The sequence below is a fragment of the Kuraishia capsulata genome, genomic scaffold (assembly GCF_000576695.1).
Source record: "Kuraishia capsulata CBS 1993 genomic scaffold, Kuraishia_capsulata_scaffold_2, whole genome shotgun sequence".
NCBI lineage: Eukaryota > Fungi > Ascomycota > Pichiomycetes > Pichiales > Pichiaceae > Kuraishia > Kuraishia capsulata.
The window spans coordinates 1,369,258-1,388,129 of record NW_019172951.1 but is presented as its reverse complement, the minus strand read 5'-3'; the positions used below and the strand labels follow the sequence as shown (position 1 = coordinate 1,388,129).

Sequence of the window (18,872 nt, the reverse complement as noted above, 5' to 3'; positions counted from 1 at the left end):
AACTTTCAAACGCGCCGAAAACTTGGCTAACCGTTACAGTAGCTGGCACCCCAAGCAAAACACTAACGACACACTGGCCTTCTATCTGTTTTTGGTCCTTATTGCGCCAATGATTTTGGTTCTATTATTCGGAAACTCAGAAATGGATTGTAATCTGTAACCTTTGGCGGTTAGACTGTCGCCCTTGCAGCAAACCATTTCTCTTGCAAAGGTAGAGTCTGCACTAGTCCCAATTAGGGAATACTGAGATTAGATAGGGGTGGCTTCTTATCGAGTGCAGCAGGTGGGCGATCGCGGCAGGTTTTGTCCCAGCGCAAAAAACCGATTGTTTTATATCAAATGTAACACAAGAGTCAGCAGAAAAACAATAAACTACTCATTATAATAATTTTCAAAAGTTGGCTTGAAAGTTGTCCTCAAGGTTTAAGAAGAATTAACTGTAGCGGCGCTAGGGGGTACCAATTGTTCGTATCTCCGTCCCGTCAGCACTGGTGGGGGGACTAGACACAACAATTTATGGAGCTGATTCTTGCCCCCAAAGAACTAGGTGTGTGTTTTTTTTTTGATGTGAAAGCGAAACGGATAACCACGCACCTATTTGTAACGATTTGACGCGTTTTTGAAAATGTTTCATAGCCGCAGATAAATTGTAGCAATTCACCTCCATATCCCGCCTCTTCGATGTTTATCGCCTGTAAGGTGCAAACGAACATGCGGTTGTTCAATCCCACTTGTTCGTTGTTGCTAGATATAAAAATATCACGATACCAACTGACGGAAACCCTGAATGTTGCAATTATTCTTTCGATGCAACCTGTGAATTACATTGCCCCGTAACCTTGTTTTGCAGCCATTTATGCCCCCTACCCTTTCCTATTCCGGATACTGAAAATGATAAGCGGGTTTCCAGCTCAAAGCTGCAGATTTCACCGTACTTTTCAACGGCCGGAAAGCGCCTGTGTCTGAAACTCACCTTATCAGACTCGTGCGTCGAGCCATCGTCAAAGATACCGGGAATTTGGCAATGCCATAACCGTATCTTTCATTTATGGGGACTGGCGTGATATATATGCCTCTCATTTCCCCTTCTGCAATCAGTGACCATAAGTTAGACTCAAACCACTTCTTATATTAAACTTCCCTTCCGATCGAAGATGTCCTCCATCTCGTCGAAAGAGCAAACAGCCCTCTCGAAGGAGGTCTTTGAAGTGAAAGTAGATGAAGATATCGCTGATGTCGAGTCTCATTCCAGCTACGATACCACAAAGTGGTACAACAAGGGTCTGAAGGTATTCGGATACGAATGCAAGGCTTACTCGCAAGGAGATATCCAGATCTTGATGGTGTCTTTCGTGTGTTTCATGACTGTGGGTATGTACAGTGCTGTCAGTGGACTTGGTGCTGGTGGTACTTTGAATGCAACGGTTGTGAACAACTCCAACGTGGCTCTTTATGCAACATTTGCCAGTTTGGCATTCTTTTCCGGTTCCATCTGTAACAAGCTGGGTGTGAGACCATTGCTGTGTTTCGGTGGTTGGGGTTACGGTCTTTACGTGGGCTCATTGCTGTGTTTCACCAAGACCAACAACGGTGCTTTTGTCATTGCCTCGGGAGCCATCTTGGGTGTCTGTGCCGCCTTCTTGTGGACTGCTCAGGGAACTATCATGCTTTCGTACGCTGAGGAGGGAGACAAAGGTAAGAATATCGGTCGTTTCTGGGCTATCTTCCAGGCCGGAAACGTTCTCGGATGCTTTATCCCATTGATCCAAACCGTCAACGACACTGGAGGAAATGAGCTTGGAACCGCTTCCTATGCCGCATTCATCGCGTTGATTTGTGTCGGTGCCTTGCTCGCAACTACCTTGCTTCCTACTAAACTAGTCAGAAAGGCCGATGGTTCCAAGGTCATGATGAAGGACAACCCCACATGGCTCTCCGAGTTCAGAGGTCTCTGGATGTGCTTGAAATTGGAGCCTTGGATCATGTTGATGTTCCCAATGTTCTGGGCTTCCAACTGGTTTGGAACCTACGAGGGTAACGACTTCAACCTGGTCAATTTCAACATCAGAACCAGAGCTTTGAATGCCCTGTTGTTTGCCGTCATGGAGGTATTTGGTGCCGTTGCAGCTGGTTCCTTCTTGGACTTGAGATTCTGCTCGCGTAAGACGATGGCCAGAGTTGGCGGAGGAATTCTGTTCCTTTTAACAATGGCTATCTGGGGTGGTGGATTGAAGCCTCAATTGGGCTACACTAGAGCTAGCGTTGCCGCTGGTGAGTTGGAAAAAATGGACTGGACCGACAAGAAGTATGGCGGTTATATTGTATTGTACATGCTCTATGGTGCCTACGATGCCATTTGGCAAACTTACTGTTACTGGTTAATGGGAGCTCTCACCAACTCCTCTAGAAAGCTTGCCATTTACACTGGTTTCTACAAGGGTTTGCAGAGTGCTGGTGCTGCCGTCGTTTGGCGTCTGGATGCTCTTGAGACCTCCTACATGGCCATGTTTGCCTCTACATGGGGTCTTTTGGCTGGTTCTCTGCTTATCGCCTCTCCTGTGGTTTTTTTCAAGGTCAAAGAAGAGACTGATGAGGAGGATGACAAGCACTTCTTGGACCTGTAGGGCCTATGGTGAATATTTTTCCCGCTATTTTTGTTTGCTCTTGAAGTATTATTCCTATTTATTGGTGATTATAATGGTATATCAAACATATTTTAGACCATGCTGAGTGGGTAGGAGATGTAGTCTGCAGAAGCTTGCACCGTTGGTAAAGATTAGGGTGAAAATTGTTGTTCAAGAGGGGTAATTCTGTATGATTGATGTATGTGAAAGTTTCAGATTACTCTGGTATAGCTTGGCGGGTTTTTAATGGTATTTTATTGGAATATTATGGGGAATTGGTGAAGTTTTGAGTACTCTGGAACGCAACAACCAAGAATTCGCGCACTGAATTCTCGGAAACCTCAAATACGTTTACATGTGTGTTTTAGTTCCATATTTGCATATTTGACATAAAGCCTTACTTCTTTTGCTTTCTTGAAAAATCAAAACTAGTTTTACAGAGCAAATGGTTTAGGTTTAGAGGAGAGGTAACGGTTTCATGCAGGTTGAGGTATGGCATGTAATGCCATGTTGGTATTGCATGTACAATCAAAATATCTCTGGTGACTCATTTGGATTCCAATTTTAAAGTCTGAACTGTCTAGGTTAGTGATATAAAAGCTAGAGGGGAGACTTCAGTTCTTTTTCACAAACCTGTTTCAACGCAGCAACAAGTTCTGTTACTTCTAGCTCTGAATGTATCACGATAGCCTCTATAATACTACTTAAACTTTGTTGAAAGAGTCACAAGATTGAGCTCAAACTAATATCAACCGTGGTTTTCTACTCAAGCCTTAACTCAAGTCTTGATCGAGTCCCTTCAAAAGAAAACACAGCCGAAGGCAGAAGTATGCAGCTGGTAGACGTGATTGGACGAGTGGAATTGAAATTTCCAGAGATTCATCAATTCTAACTTCATGAGAAGAAGAACAACATAAAAAGAGGTATCAACCTACATCTTGGACATATATTATTCGAATTTTCATTCGGAGATCACTTGGAGATGATAACTCAGCCAACTTTCCTACCTTTATGAAACACATTAACGAAGGTCCACAAAGACCAGGGAAGGTTTCAAAATCATGTTCAATATCAGAAAGCTTACCAACCCATTGTTTCAACGACTTCGGATTTTTCAAAATCGATTTTTGACGGTGTCACCAGATATCTGGTGAATCCGGGTATTGAGATCTAATATCTCCACATACAGCCAACGGACCTGCTGACGCAAAGAAATCACCACAATAACTACTTGACTACAATAATAACCGATTTCCAACTAAAACGAAACAAATTCGCACGGACAAATCGTTTTGATCCCTGCTGATATCTCATTCCCGTTTTTAGTGTAATGTATGTACAGATTGGTTGCAATTCCAAGAGAATTTGACCAGACTAGGCCAAGCCTGACCAAACCCAACCAGACCTTGACGTTTAACGATGCGCCAAATATCTGTTCAGCCTCTTTGCGGTCTGTGCGTTCGTCTTCGTCCTCTGTCCTCTCACCGGCAATCCCAGCGCATGTCTCAAACCTGAGTAACGACCCAGATCCTTCTTCGCCTGAATGTTCTCCCTCAATATCGTCTTCAGCTTTCCTTCCACCGTCATTTCTGAAAGCTCTTTGGTTATGGATAACACCTGGTTTTCCGTGAGCTGGTGAACCCTCATCTTAGGGTAAAAGCCTAGCTTGGCACACAGTTCCCGAGACGTCTTCAAACCCACACCAAATATCTTGGAAGCAAGCGCATAGTCCAGCAAAGCCGTCCCCGGCAGCGATTTTCCGAGAATGTGAACAACCATGGTAATGCTGTGTAAGGGTAGTTTCCAAGTCTGAGACCGGCTCTCGAAGATGGCTTCAACGTTGAGAAAAATGGGACCGTATCATCGGCTGCGCACGACCCCGTCCTGGTCCCCCAACGCTTATGTAACCAAGTCATGGTGTTTACGTAATCTTTGCTGTGTAACAGATCCGCCGCTGTCCGCCGAAAAGGGGCTCGAAAAAACACAAAAAATGGCTGGAAAGAACGGACTTCAAGCTAGTGTGTTAGCCTCATTAGTTAAATGAGCCTTTGTAACCATTCTGGCACAATATACAATTATATAATATAAAATAAAAAGTCCCAAGCATATCAGACTCAAATTTCCGCTCCCAAAATCGAACATTATTCTGGTTACCCGCTTTTTACCAGATCTCTCTGATTAGTTCACATCGATCTCGAACCCGATAACTGTGTGATACATCGTGAAGTTTAGGGCCCCCTCTCCCTTGTTTCCTTTTCTCTGAAACTCCTACCTATCGGATTCTTGCACTTTTATTTTTGACTCAGGCTTCTTTTGTGTCCTGTCTGAGATTATAAGCACTTTTGTACACTCAGGATTAATTTCTGTCATTTTGCTCGGCGCTTATTTGCAGCGCTTGGTTGAAGGTCTTGTTACGTCCCTGGAACATTGTTACGCCGCCCCTATTTCTTTGTTTCCGCCATGCCAGTCATCCATATGATCGTTCCTGAGTCGCGAGTGTCGACGTCGTCCACTGGCTCAAGCGTACAGCAACCGCAGACACAGCTACACCAGAACCCTACGGCGTCCTCTTCGTCTTCGAGTCTCACATCCACAAGGAGAAAGTCTGTTTTTTCGGCGTTGTTTGGTTCCCGCCAACAGGCCAACCCCGAAGACTCGCAACACATATCCGGATCTTCAACTTTGGAGCCGGTGACGGGGGCTGTGACCGGTGCAACCATGGCTGACGGCGAGGACGCCAATACCGCTCTGGCCTCTGAGCCTAATCAGAGCGATTTCTCAGCGAGATACATATCAACAAGCCAAACGATGGCCAATTTGAATGGAGAGTTGGACGAAATGATAGAGCCAGATACCACATCCGTGATGGAGGTTGATGAGGACCACACCATCCGGTTGACCCCTTTCATTGATCACTCTTCTTCCGCGCCCTTTCTGTATTTTGGGCCCATCATAAGGAAGGTGATACCTGGAATGAACATCCCAATTGGTCGGTACACCGACAAACTGAAAAACAACGCCGCTCCCGATCGAACAGAGTCTATTGTGTTCAAGTCGAAGGTGGTCTCCAGGTCGCACGCGGAACTATGTGTGAACGCGAAAGGGGAATGGTTTATCAAAGACATCAAGTCGTCTTCGGGAACCTTCCTGAACAGACTGAGATTATCGCCAGCAGGCGTGGAGTCCACAAACCATATGTTGCGAGACGGTGACATCCTGCAACTGGGCATGGACTTCAGAGGTGGAACCGAAGAGATATTCAGATGTGTGAAGATGAAAATTGAACTGAACAACTCGTGGCTTCGCAGGACTCAGAAATTCAACAAAGAAGCGCATGAAAAGCTGAAATTACTCACGTTGTCGCTGGACAAGGAGAAGCTGGATTCCTGTGCTATCTGTCTGAACGACATCAAGCCATGCCAAGCGGTGTTTGTGAGTTCGTGCTCTCATTCGTGGCATTACAAATGCATAAGGCCCATAGTGGTGAAGTCGTATCCTCAATTCCTCTGTCCGAACTGCAAGGCCGTTTGCGATTTGGAGTCTGATCTCGATGAGGACGAAGAGGATTGATGATTGACGAAACCAGACTACAATGAAGAGGGTGAAGAGGATGAGATCATCTGGAAAAAGACAAAATTGGCTTTCCAGAGAATAATGACACGAAGAACGATGAGTGATCCACCAGATACAGCGCTGGAAGCTCCTACACCGCCAAGCGAACGCCTGAGACCCAAACGAAAATGATCTTCCAAGTGGATTTTCAATCTCCCATTGTCAGGTTTGAGTCCAGATCCACCAAGGCGTTCTCCTTTTTTTCTGATATTTCATCTCCAGTTTTTCACCTAACGCTTCCTTCATGTCTTTCTCAGGCAACGTATAGCTAGTATAAATGGGGTTTTTTGGGTGTTACATGCGCATGTGTAGCTTCTACAGTAGATCTTTTACTACTTGAATATAACCTTCCAACGTTAAGCAATATTTGAGTATGTTTCCATTTCTTTCCATCTTCACCTCCCACCAATGGCTTAAACCCAGCTGTTGGCATTTTTGACCCTGGTACACGCCCGCACGCCTGTTTGCCCGTAACATTGTCGAAACCCTTTGGATAGCCCGGTGGCTTCAACAGAGCACTATAATCCAAACTTCCCGCACAGAAAAGGTTGCGTTTGGGCCTATTTCTTTGTTGAACAAGGCCACTTGTTAGTTATCCATACTGTGCCAACCATTTTTTGCCAGGAGCAAATAAGCCTGTGCATACTACAACTGAACAGAAAAGAGGCCGACTTAGGTGGGACTTTTCTGAGCAGTATCAAGAGCAAATCAAAGAACAAGGGAAAGGACTGATTGGAATCAGGGCTTGTTACCGAGTGATACTGGTGTTGACATTGTAATCTGGTTGAGTTCTTAGTGGCTTAAGAGTGACTTAGGACACCCAGAGAGACAAGACAACGGAGAACAAACGGGTTTTTGACTGTTTAGTTTGAGACTACAGGTTTCTGTTCAAGATGACGCAGCCACAGGAGGTCATTGACTTAAGCTCGAAGTTTATAGCCGGAGTCGACGTCGAATTCGACTACTCGAAACAGGATTCGGCAGACCACACCGCGCAGAGCCCGAACAAAAAGTCCAAAAAGACCAAGAGACGAATCAAATTGAAGTCTTCAGGCGATATGGATCAACTGGATCAGTATCCGCAATCCCGGGTGATAAAACAGGGCAAGGATGGGGATCTGGAGGTATCACCGCTGAACGAATCTGAAGAATACGTGTATCACGATGAGGATGGAGATCTAGATGATCGTGAAGACGATGCTGATGATCACCATCATCACATGTGCTCTCATGATGAGGAGGAACACGATCATGACCACCATCACCACCATCACTACCAGCATCAACATCAGCATCAACATCAGCAGCACCAGCACCAGCACCAGCATCACCACCATGACCATGACCATGACCATGCCCACGATTGTCAGCATGGCTCCAGCTCTAAACAGCATCACCAGCATACGAATACCACGAAAAGACTGCCGAATAACAAGCGCGGTGGGAAGCACTCAGTTTCCATAGATAGCGAGATATCCGAAAAATGGGTTCCCAGTTCGCCGGAGGAACAACAAGAGCTACAAAAGTTCTGGCATAGCATTTCCATGGCAGATAAGCAGAAGCTTCTTGCTGTGGATAAATGTGAGGTCTTTGCGATAATGGAAAGGGAACGAAAAACCCCGTGCAGCTGCAAGAGCTGTGCCAGGGAGAACTACATTGTGAATAGGATTGTTCATGAAATCTTTTTGGATTACGATTCCACTTTCGGAAACGTCATAATCGCTAAGTTTCTGGAAGACAAAGAGCTCATGGCCACCTTGCTCAAAGAGCAAAAGGCTAAGCGCGAGTTGCAACAGCAGGAATACCTCAAGCTGGAGAAGCAGTTAAAACTGGAGCAGCTCAAGAAGCTGGAACAGGATAAGGCCTCTTCTCCGCCATCGCAGCTGCAATTGCCTGCTCCGTTGGATGGTGCTACTACAAATCCGAATTTCTTGTCTGTGTTGGAGGAAGCTATGACCACCAGTGACGAATCCAAGGCTGAAGAAGCCGTCTCCACGCCTATCTCTGATACAGATATGGAAAACCTATGTGGCGTTCCGGAGACAGAGATTTTATCTGTGGCCCAGGATCTGCTGAAGACCGACGGAAAGTACTTTCTGGAGATAATGGAACGGTTGGAGACTAACCCAGCCTTGAAAGCCATAGACATCTCCCGGCAGATCAGCCATGTTCTGGGAATCCTGAACAAAGGTGTATTTGGCCAACCCAATCCTGATCTTACAGCTATTGAGTCGGTATTATCAGAATTCCGTCACTGGGAGTCTCAAAAATCACAATCCCAGGCTCAAATAGAGGGTACTTCTGCATATAACCGCGATCCAGCTTCCCTTGATTTTGCTGATGAGGTATACGTCGACGAAGATGATGCTGATCACCCTGATGTGGATATTGATGAGGGTGAAGAGGAATACGAATTTGATGACGGAGATGATGTTGAAGAAATTGGAGAGGTGGAAGATGAAGAGCAGGAAGAAGAGGATGACGACGAAAATGACGACGAAGAAGATTATGAAGGAGAGTACGAAGACGATGAAGAGGATAGGTACGATGAGATTGATGAAGAGAAGTTGAGCGCAGAGGCCACCCGCGACACCTATTCCAGAATCCAGTCGATCTCATTCAAGATTGTGCACAGTCGTTTGGTATCGGCGTATAAAGAGAAGGCTGCTGAAGACAGCACCAGGCAGTTGATCGAAGAGCTGGAAGCCGAAGAAAGAAGGAAGAAGGAGAAGGAGGAGAAGAAACAAAGGCAAAAGGAAAAACTCAAGGAAAAGAAGAGACAGCAACAACTGTTGAAGGAAGAGGAAAAGAGGAAGAAAGAGGAAGCCAAGGCTGAGCAGGAGAGGCTACTGAAGGAAGAGCAGCAGCGCAAGATGGAGGAGGGTCGCAAGAAAAAGGAAGAGCAGAGGAAGAAAAAGGATGAGGAAAAGAAGAAGAAGTTGGAAGCCTTGAAGCGTAAGGAACAAGAAGCTGAACGCCAAAGGAAAGAGAAAGAAGAGAAAGAGAGACAGCGGATTGAAGAAAAACGCTTGCGTGAAGAAGGACTCAAGCTTCAAAAAGAAGAGCAAGAACGAATTGCTGAAGAAAAGCTTGAGCAAGAACGTTTGGCTCAGGAAGCTGCAGTTGCCGCCAAAGCCGAAGTCAAATCTAGTCCGCCTGTTCAAGCTACCAATTCTCAAAGCGCAGTTCATGCTCTGAACTCTCAAGCAACAGCTTCGCCCATGTTGGATGCCAGATCTCTTGCCCCAAACACTCTTCCGCCTCCTGGACTGATGAGACCACCGACCGCTAGTTCGGGCTCCTTGCCTCAGGATATCTCAGATATCCTGAAACAGGCTATGGAAATGCAGCAGGCTCAACAGCAGCCTCATTTGATGTCGCAGCTCCCTCAAGTGCCTCAATCTCAACCTCAAGTTCCAGTTCAAGGATCAACCAATTCTTCCGGTATTTCCCCCTGGGACTCACGAGCAAGCTTCTCGTTGGCTGATCCTAATGGAAGTGACTTGATGCATCACCAGCAGATGCCTGTTCCACCCAGCAATCCCAACGGACTTCTTGGATATAGACCATCGGCATATGGAAATGCACCTCAAAAGTCATTCTCACCTTTTTCTTCTGCGGTTCCTTTAGTTGACTCCAGACATGCTTCGGATCTCGATGTTGCGGGCTTGGATCAATACATGAGTTCTATGGGTTTAGGTGACCATCAGGATGTTACGGCTAGTACAGGAACCACCGGTGGTTCTGGGTCTACACCCACAATGGCTGGAGGTGCAAACCTATGGCAAAATGGTACGACAGCCGGGAATGCTTCTCTTCTGCTCAGCAACAACGTTAACAAAGGGGCGTCCATCTGGGGCCAGAGTCCAAGATTTTCGTCTTACAATCACAACAGCAGCGGTACCGTCGGCAACAACGTCAGCAGTGTCAACAGTGTCAGCAGTGTGAATGGCTTGGGCGTGACTGGGGCTGCTAATGGCGTGAACGGTGCTCTCGGTTCGTTGTGGTCTACAACCTCACAAACCGCCAATCTGACTTCCACTGCTAATGGATATCACCAGCAGATCTCGTACGGAGATGCTGAGCTCATTCAGATAGCCGCTTTCAAATCGTCATCTATAAATCTGGTCAACGAGCCCGGTGCAATCACTCCAACCTCAGCGCTGTTGGTGTACACAAAGTCCCTTCTCCCTTCGATGCCAGGGTTGTCGCTGGAACAGTTCACGAAGTGTTTGAGTGCGAATCTAAGTGCAAAACTCGGATTCTCGTTTGAATTCTTCTATGATGACATGGGCCAACCAAGCCATGTGAGGATCAACGTCTCGAAATCTTCGCAACAACAGCCGATTCTCCAAATACCTCAACAGGCTCAATCACAGGTGCCACATGACTCTTATAACCAAGGTCTTGTCAACTCTCAATTTGTTGAGAACTCAGAGCCACACACCTATTTCTCGCCATTCGGTAGTTCTACGGGATTGTCGACTCTGAACGGAATGGGGAGTGTTTGGGGCAACAGGTCATGATGACCATGTTGAACTTCTTGCTGTCTAACTGGTGGAAGTCGTTGCAGCGAAAATATTGTGATTTCATACCATCTCCTATAAATATCTATCGACCCTACTCACCATGAGAAAGTTGTAAAAGAAAGCTGTAGATCCAGAGGTCTACTCACCTTAAACGTTCGATTTCCTGTTGAGAACCGTAGTTCACCCAATCGACGCGTGTATAAGTCCCATATCGAATATGGACCCTTACAGAGGCATTTGATTGGTCTCCTATTGGGGGCTTCGACTGTCTACTTTGGACTCGACCCCTGCGTTACGAAATCCTACACTAGACCATATAAATATTGGAAAGTCAACCCTATCGTCTGTAGTTATACCTTTTCTTGCCAAGAGAGTTGCACCGATATGTTCGAGATATCTGCAGGTACCGTGGTGGTTAATGTTACGGTTTCTGTGCATTTCTTCGACTAGAAACGAAGTTTATCTCAGGCTATTCTCACAGCCATTGAAATGATGTAATTGGACCTCGCATATGAGAGCATAAAGATACCCCTTCGTAAGTGGGCTTCACCGCTTCTAAAAAAAGAACCCAGTGGGCATCTCTCAAAGCGCAGTCTGATATAAGGCTACTGGTCAACAGACTTCGACTAGAATATCATTGTTAAGAAACAGGGACATAATCATCCAAAGCTACGGAATCTCCGCGGTCTCCAGAAACAATAGAAGTAAAAAATGGGCTTAGCAGGCTGATAAGTCAAACCAAGCAATGGAGTGAAAAATTCTGAAGCCAAGCTGCATGCACGAGAGATATTCTGCTGTGATGCCCCTTCCGCTGAAAAGTTCAAATTTAGATTCGCTTTAGTTCTCGCCATGCAACGCGAAACGGGCAAATATGCCGACGTCGCCAACCTCGTTGTACATCTATAAAAACACTGCCACCCTCCTAAAAGTTCTTTAGACCTATCTAAAAACTCAGGGTCCAATTTCCAGCGTCTAAATCGAGCGCTTAATCGAAGATTTCATCACCCCGCGTTCTGTCGTGAGATCCTCAAAATCTCTGTTTTCAGAACATCGATTTTTCAGTGGTTGACAATTGAAGCTCAAGTGTTCGTGTGTGTTGTGCTCCTTTTCGCAACATACGGCCAGACAAGTTTGAATTCGGATTTGTCTGCATCAAATTTAGCATCTTGTTTTTGCCCTAGCGCTTGGAAATACGGCATTCCATCTCCTGGCACTCCAGAACTGAACCCCCTTGGAGGCTAGCCGTTCCATTTGAAACCAGTATCCTCAATCTCTTAGACTTTTGTTCACCGCTATATTCGCACGATGGACTCCAGAGAAGTCGTTAAGAGAAAAATCGTCATAGTTGGCGATGGAGCTTGCGGAAAGACTTCTCTGCTGATCGTGTTCACTCTAGGAGAGTTCCCAACTGAGTATCATCCAACGGTGTTCGAGAACTATGCCACCGATTGTCGGGTTGACGGAAAAGCTGTTAGATTGGCTCTTTGGGATACTGCTGGTCAAGAAGAATACGAGAGATTGCGCCCTTTATCATATTCCAAAGCGCATATTATCCTAATCGGGTTTGCACTTGATGTTCCCGACTCTCTTGATAATGCCGGCCACAAATGGGCCGACGAGGTTAGCTCATATTGCCCGAACACCCCCGTGATTCTTGTTGGACTGAAGAAGGATCTCAGACCTGAACATGAAGAAGGAGAAGAGGCCAGAGATTACGATAAGAAGTATGTGCGAAGCGCCAAAGGTGAACAGGTAGCCCGTTACATCGGGGCCAAGAAGTACCTGGAGTGCTCCGCTCTCACTGGCGAGGGTGTGGATGACGTTTTTGAGCTGGCTACCAGATTGAGTCTTTTGGTCACCACCGAAAAGGAAGACTCGAGTGGCTGCTGCACAATTTTGTGATCAAACACTAAAGAAAAGCCGAACCGGCTGGAGAATAATATCGTGCCATTGAGCACACCCAATGCACCAAAACAAACCACAGCACAGCACCACACAACACAATACACCCCTTGTATACTAGTCCCTCATTTACGCTTGTTGTCAGAGGAGAAAATCAAACTGAGACTCAAAGCAGGAAAAACATCGCTCATTCGCTCTTTTCACTTCACCATTTTCCGCGACGCTACACATTCATTATTCCCTTCCCATGCATCTCTTTTTTTCTACTCAAAATCTTCACATGCTGCTCATCTCTGTTGATAAGAGGTTTTTATCAGTTCATTTGTTCTTGCGCAGAACAGGTGAAGCCGTTGTCCATGTGCCAGCGGAATGAACCTCCATCTCAAAGTTGCTCGCTCCATTTACGCTCTCTACCGCCAAGACACAATGTCGACTGTTTTGGCTGCAAATTCTCCACTGGTTTGTTTGCTCCCCCTTTTTGTTTGTCTACAATTGACCTAATCACCCTTGAATAACACCGCACCAGTAGTTTCCACATGACCCTTAGTCCAGAGTGTCTGTGGGGAATCGGGATCTGTAACACCTGCCGATGTCACCGAGCAAACGATATATGCTAAGGATATAATTCCTAATTTGGATCCGGAAACTAGTTCACTGGGACAATCCAAGAGCTGAAACCGTACAATGATGGATTGGCGCGAGTCGGACTTGAAATGCCTTGCGTTTTTTTGATGCAAATACTTGCATTTCTGCACGTTTACCCCACATCTAGAATCCGGCTATTTGCAGTCATACCTGCAAATGTTACATTGACTGGCGGAAATATACGCAGAATGTGAGTGATTTGGGAATCTTACAATGTCTCAAAATATGGGGTTGACGAATTAGGAAGTAGATCCAGGGATGCAATGCCATTCATACATCCTGTCAACAGTCTGGGACCCGTCATCTGAAAAGTCGATTTCAATGGTATAAATTCATGAAGATCCCAAGTTGTTAATGCAAAAATGTGCCCGTTGACTAAACTCAAAAACTTCAAACTCATCTCAATTGATCAAAGCTGGAAAATCTAGCTTTGCGTTGAACCTATTGAGCCCAAAATGAAGTCAATTGTGGCTACACTGACATGCTTGCTTTTGCTCATGAGATCAGTCCATGCTCTTCCGCATAAGGGCAATGGGAAAGGTGGACATTTCGGAAGTGGAAATCATCCTGGAGACAGCCACAAGGGGGGCCATCCTTCAAAGAGAGACTATGCCACAGTTTCTAATGTCACCATCTTCACCCCGGACTCAGACTTCACGCTCCCTGGAGTCTATTATGCCAGGTCCCTGGAACTTGCGGACGGCACGGTATTGGCAACTTGGGAGAACTATAGTCCTGAGCCACCACTTGTGTCGTTCCCCATCTTTAAGTCCACTGATGGGGGTGCGACCTGGACCCACATCTCCAATGTGACTGACCAGGTCAACAGCTGGGGTCTGAGATACCAACCTTTCCTATATCTCCTGGAAGAACAAGTTGGAGAGTATGCACCAGGAACGATCCTGCTAGCTGGTAATTCCATCCCCACTGATCTGAACTACACTAAGATTGATGTCTATGCCAGCAAGGATAATGGATACACTTGGGAATTTGTATCCAATGTTGCTTCGGGAGGCAGGGCTGTTCCTGATAATGGACTGACCCCAATATGGGAGCCTTTCATTATCACATACAATGGTGAGATCGTTCTGTACTACTCTGACCAGGGAGACTCGGCTCATGGTCAAATCCTGGTCCATAAGACTTCCACCGATTTGCTAAGTTGGAGCAGTTCAGTGGTTGATGCTGAATACTACGATTATTATGCTCGTCCAGGAATGACCACAGTTGCGAAATTGCCCAACGGAAAGTACATCATGACATATGAGTATGGTGGAGCTCCTGGCTACTCGTCGTACACATTTGCGGTATATTACCACATTGCGGACGACCCCAGACAATTCAACAGCTCCGCTTCAGTTCCGTTAGTTGCAACAAACGGAGACAAACCATCGTCGTCACCTTATGTTATTTGGACTGAACATGGCGGAGAAAATGGTACCATTGTGGTGAATTCTCAGTCCCACAGTGGCATCTACATCAATAAGGCTCTTGGCGACCCCGACTCTTGGGAGTATGTTGATTTGGATGCGCCAAGAGCTTACACTCGTGACTTGAATGTTATCGGCGGGGACAAGCTGGTTGTTCTTGGGGCTGGTGCCGGTAGCAGCGTTTTGAACCATGTGACATATTATACTTACTGGTTGAAGGATCTGTTCTAGGGCCAGGTGAATATTATTTCCTTATTGGCAATCCTGTTTGATTTCGAGTAAAAGTCCACTAACTGAGAGTTATGTTTTCGAATACTGTAAGTTCAGATTTAATAAATAAGCCTTCAGGTGGTGTGGCTGAAACATTTGTGGATCATGCACCAGTTATATGCAGAGTCCACAGATGTGGACCCAGTGTTTATCGCGAAATTTCGGAGAGAAAAATTTTAAGTCCGTGAAACCTTTGGGTCTTGGAGTAAAATCAACTGATTAATTAGTAAAGCCTAGCCCATTGGCCAAGCCTTTCCTAAAAATAAACTAGTGTGGACCAGACTCCACAATGGCATCGAAGATTAACTTACTGCTGAAAGGCATTTAGACTCGCTCTGCAGAGCCCTGCATACCTCTTTACAAGAAGCATCAGCAACCTCTCACTACTGTTTGGTCCAACTTCACCGTTTCAATAGAAAATCATCTCCAGACCAATAATACACCATCACTCCATCATTGATCCATAAGCCAACGCTCTGCCTATCAACTACTCGGATATAAGCCTAAACGAACAAAGAAATCCGGTCCTGCACGGACCAAAACCAAACGGTATTTCGCCATCGGTGCCGCACTGGCATAACTGTGGTGTCAATCTGTGGATCTTCCATCTGCAGAAAAAAAATTGTAAAATCCATGGACTTTAGCTGGATCTGGTAAAGATAGTATGGTATCTTTCCAATTTTTGGGCATGCAGCGAGTCTCGGGCCTTTAAAAACGGCTTTTGACGCCACCATTAGGCGAAGATTGTGGAATGAGCCAGATTGAAAAGTTTTTTCAGGTATAAAGGCTGGCCAGTTCGTAGCATTGTATTGTAGTATATTTACTCTTGTAATATCGATAGGATAATTCTCTTGAATAAATCTTTGGTTTTTCATGGGTGTCGCTAAATTCTTAGGCGCCAAGACGGCCAAGCCTGTGGAGTCTGAGTCACCGGAGACCAGCACGTCTAAGTCGGATGTCGCTGTTATCTCAGAAGACCTTCCCTCTTCCATTGACGAAGAGAAGCCAGCGGTATTGGAGAACACCAGTTGGAAAAGACATATTTGGGATACTTGGGGACATCCAGACAAGAAGCATGTGAAGATCATCTTCAAGCTGGATGTTACTCTGCTGGCTCTAGCTTCGATGTCCACCTTCATCAAGTATCTTGATAAGATTAATCTCAGTTATGCCTATGTTAATGGTATGAAGGAAGAGTTGGGAATCGAGGGAAACGAGCTCAACTATGCCAACACTGGTTACAATATTGCCTCGATCATCTGTGGTTTTCCATGGGCCTTTTTGATGGTCAAAATGAACACCAAATGGTTCGTTGTTCTTGTGGAACTTTTCTGGATTTTGGTGACTTTCTGCTTCTCTGCCGTCAAAACGCCTACTCAAATGGTTGTGCTGAGAACGATAGTTGGTGCTTTTGAAAGTGCGCATTATCCAGCTCTGAGTTACATTCTTGGAACCTACTACACTTCGGGAGAACTTGCCAGAAGAAACGTCATTTTGCAATCTTCTACTTCTATCGGATCGTTCTTTGCTGGTTATGTTGCCAGTGGAACCTACACCGGTTTAAACGGTGTGGCTGGAAGGTCCGGTTGGAGATGGGTTTTCATTATCGATGGTATCATCTCGTTGGGTATAATTGGCCCTCAGATCTTCTTTTTCTCGGACAGACTCTCCAACAGAAAGCCTGATCTTGTTTTGAATGAAACGGATATTGCCTATCTCAAGGAGAGGAGGCCGGACCAGAAGGTCGACAAGTACGACTTCAAGCTCAAGGATCTTTGGGATGCAGCTCTCAGTCTGGAGGTGTGGGCCTTTTGGGGTTTCGGTGTTTTCCAGGATCTTGCCAGTTTGTGTAGTAGTGCCTATCTTCTGTGGCTGAAGGCTTGGAACAAAAGAGAACCGGGCAGTTACACGGTCCCTCAAATCGACCATTACGGCTCCATCCTCTACGCTGTGCAAACCGTCATTGCTCTGTCAAGTGGCTGGATATCAGACACGGTTTGCAGAGGTAAACGTTGGCCACCAATTGTGGTTTCTGGTGTTATCAGTTTCGTCGTCTGTATTCTGTTGGGAGCCTTGCCTGTGTATCCTAACAACAGGGCTTTCAGGTTCTTCCTGTACTTGAACACCACCTGGTCTCTGGCCACTGCCGGTCTTTACTGGGCTTGGTGTCAAGAGTATTTCAAGGATAACCTCAAGCAGAAGGCCATTGCGACTGGTGGTATCAACATTGGTAGTTTTGTTGCCAACAGTATCGTGAACAACATCTGGTATAAGACCTCAGAGATGCCTAGCATCACCGCAGGTTACTACATCTCTGGTGTCAACGGTGCACTCTACAGTATTGACGCCCTTCTTTTGGGTCTTTGGGAAAGGAGAAAGAGAAGAAGAACGATTGGGTTCTAATGGATTTTTTATATGCCGAGCTTAATAATTTGTTAGTGAAATTTCACAGTTTCAGAGGAGTTTTTCCAGTAAGCTACTATCAGCTAGGTCACGATTTTAGAGGACATTATATAGATCAAAAAACTTAACTATACCTCTACCTTCCATTCTTTTGGCTTTGGTCCTGGGCGATCCCACATACTCACCAGAACGATTCTTTCATCTCCTTCCGTCCAAGGCTCTCTTCCATGGGAAACCTGATAGTTGTCTAGCAAAACTAAATCACCATCTTCCCATTTTTGTACAAACTCTAATTCCCTGGAGATCTGAAGACATGTCTCCAAATAATCCAATGGAATCCTCTCGCCTGTGTCGTAGGTGGTAGGATAATAGATACCACCGTTATCACCAATGTGCGGAGGGTGAAGGGCTCCGTGGTCTTTGGAGGTACCGTATCCTCCAATAAAACTGTTGAAGAAAAGCGGTTTGTGAGTCACTGGGTTCTCTCTGAATGCAGGTATGTGCTGTCTGACGACAATCGAACCGTCTTCCTGCCAAGCGAAATCATCAGTCAGCCTTCTGACCTGCTTCTCCGCCTTCGCTTTTTTCGTCTCTATAGAGTCGGTCTCCAATATCTCTTGTCCAAAAGTGTCTGGACCTTCCCAATAAAACTCATTTCCCTTGATGGCAGCAGTTGCATAAGTCTTACTGGGGTAAACTTGGTTATTCACAAGTCTCTTCTCAGAAAGTTCCTTTATGAATTCGGGAATGGTCTCGTTGACCCTTTCAAAAAGCCTTCTCGAATGAACTATAGGACTTCCTCCGCCTCCTCTCTTGGCAGCCTTGTGGCAGAAGAAGTGGATATTGGAGGGGAAATGGGTGAATCTGGAGTACTCATTGTGCTGGTAGAATCTGGTCTTTGGTGGACCTTCGTTGGCAGTGAACACGTTTTCAGCCCACGCGTGTCTTTTTCCAGCCAGACCGATCTGCTCGAAAGGAAAGCTTCCTCTTGATTTTTCAACGGCAGTCACGAACCGTGAAAAGGTTTCGCCTGAGGAATCGCCGAGACCTCTCAACAAAACCGCTCCATGGTTCTGCAACAGGGTTGTGAATATTCCCTTTGACGAGACCTCTGAGAGGAACTTTTCGGTGATGTCCCTTCTCGAGACATCTGAGGATTTGTAGACGAGGACCAGAGGGAAGACGTTTCCGTCTATGACCATCTGGCCCGGAGCTGAGGCTTCTTCCAGCTGAACCTGGATGCCATCGTAGGTGCCACTCAAGTCTTGCACGGCAGGCATTGTATTCAACTACTTCAATGAAAAGGCGATATAACAAAAATACAGAAATAAATAAATCTAATTTACAACAGAATTCCCCAACCATAATAAGACCCGATATTATCAAACTCAGATTGAGTTCATCATACTATGAAAAATTCATAGGTTGATCAAACTGTGGCTGAAATTCTACGATGG

The 18,872-nt window shown here is 45.7% G+C and overlaps 8 protein-coding genes across 8 annotated transcripts; 6 read left to right on the top strand and 2 right to left on the bottom strand.

Annotated features, from left to right (window-relative positions):
• Positions 1 to 1,154: 1,154 nt before the first annotated feature.
• Positions 1,155 to 2,624, top strand: KUCA_T00002034001 (uncharacterized protein; the record flags this gene model as incomplete). The annotated part of the gene is made up of 1 exon (XM_022604275.1): positions 1,155 to 2,624. One exon carries the CDS (start codon positions 1,155 to 1,157, stop codon positions 2,622 to 2,624), a length of 1,470 nt encoding a protein of 489 aa, XP_022458072.1.
• A 1,413-nt stretch (positions 2,625 to 4,037) lies between these two features.
• Positions 4,038 to 4,403, bottom strand: KUCA_T00002033001 (uncharacterized protein; the record flags this gene model as incomplete). The annotated part of the gene is made up of 1 exon (XM_022604273.1): positions 4,038 to 4,403. The coding sequence occupies one exon, from the start codon at positions 4,401 to 4,403 to the stop codon at positions 4,038 to 4,040; it is 366 nt and encodes a 121-aa protein (XP_022458071.1).
• A 681-nt stretch (positions 4,404 to 5,084) lies between these two features.
• Positions 5,085 to 6,194, top strand: KUCA_T00002032001 (uncharacterized protein; the record flags this gene model as incomplete). Its single annotated transcript, XM_022604272.1, has 1 exon — positions 5,085 to 6,194. The coding sequence occupies one exon, from the start codon at positions 5,085 to 5,087 to the stop codon at positions 6,192 to 6,194; it is 1,110 nt and encodes a 369-aa protein (XP_022458070.1).
• A 935-nt stretch (positions 6,195 to 7,129) lies between these two features.
• On the top strand, positions 7,130 to 10,762 carry KUCA_T00002031001 (uncharacterized protein; the record flags this gene model as incomplete). The annotated part of the gene is made up of 1 exon (XM_022604271.1): positions 7,130 to 10,762. The coding sequence occupies one exon, from the start codon at positions 7,130 to 7,132 to the stop codon at positions 10,760 to 10,762; it is 3,633 nt and encodes a 1,210-aa protein (XP_022458069.1).
• A 1,308-nt stretch (positions 10,763 to 12,070) lies between these two features.
• Positions 12,071 to 12,667, top strand: KUCA_T00002030001 (uncharacterized protein; the record flags this gene model as incomplete). Its single annotated transcript, XM_022604270.1, has 1 exon — positions 12,071 to 12,667. One exon carries the CDS (start codon positions 12,071 to 12,073, stop codon positions 12,665 to 12,667), a length of 597 nt encoding a protein of 198 aa, XP_022458068.1.
• Positions 12,668 to 13,767: 1,100 nt separating this feature from the next.
• On the top strand, positions 13,768 to 14,973 carry KUCA_T00002029001 (uncharacterized protein; the record flags this gene model as incomplete). The annotated part of the gene is made up of 1 exon (XM_022604269.1): positions 13,768 to 14,973. One exon carries the CDS (start codon positions 13,768 to 13,770, stop codon positions 14,971 to 14,973), a length of 1,206 nt encoding a protein of 401 aa, XP_022458067.1.
• Positions 14,974 to 15,885: 912 nt separating this feature from the next.
• On the top strand, positions 15,886 to 17,415 carry KUCA_T00002028001 (uncharacterized protein; the record flags this gene model as incomplete). Its single annotated transcript, XM_022604268.1, has 1 exon — positions 15,886 to 17,415. The coding sequence occupies one exon, from the start codon at positions 15,886 to 15,888 to the stop codon at positions 17,413 to 17,415; it is 1,530 nt and encodes a 509-aa protein (XP_022458066.1).
• Positions 17,416 to 17,543: 128 nt separating this feature from the next.
• On the bottom strand, positions 17,544 to 18,695 carry KUCA_T00002027001 (uncharacterized protein; the record flags this gene model as incomplete). The annotated part of the gene is made up of 1 exon (XM_022604267.1): positions 17,544 to 18,695. The coding sequence occupies one exon, from the start codon at positions 18,693 to 18,695 to the stop codon at positions 17,544 to 17,546; it is 1,152 nt and encodes a 383-aa protein (XP_022458065.1).
• Positions 18,696 to 18,872: the final 177 nt, after the last annotated feature.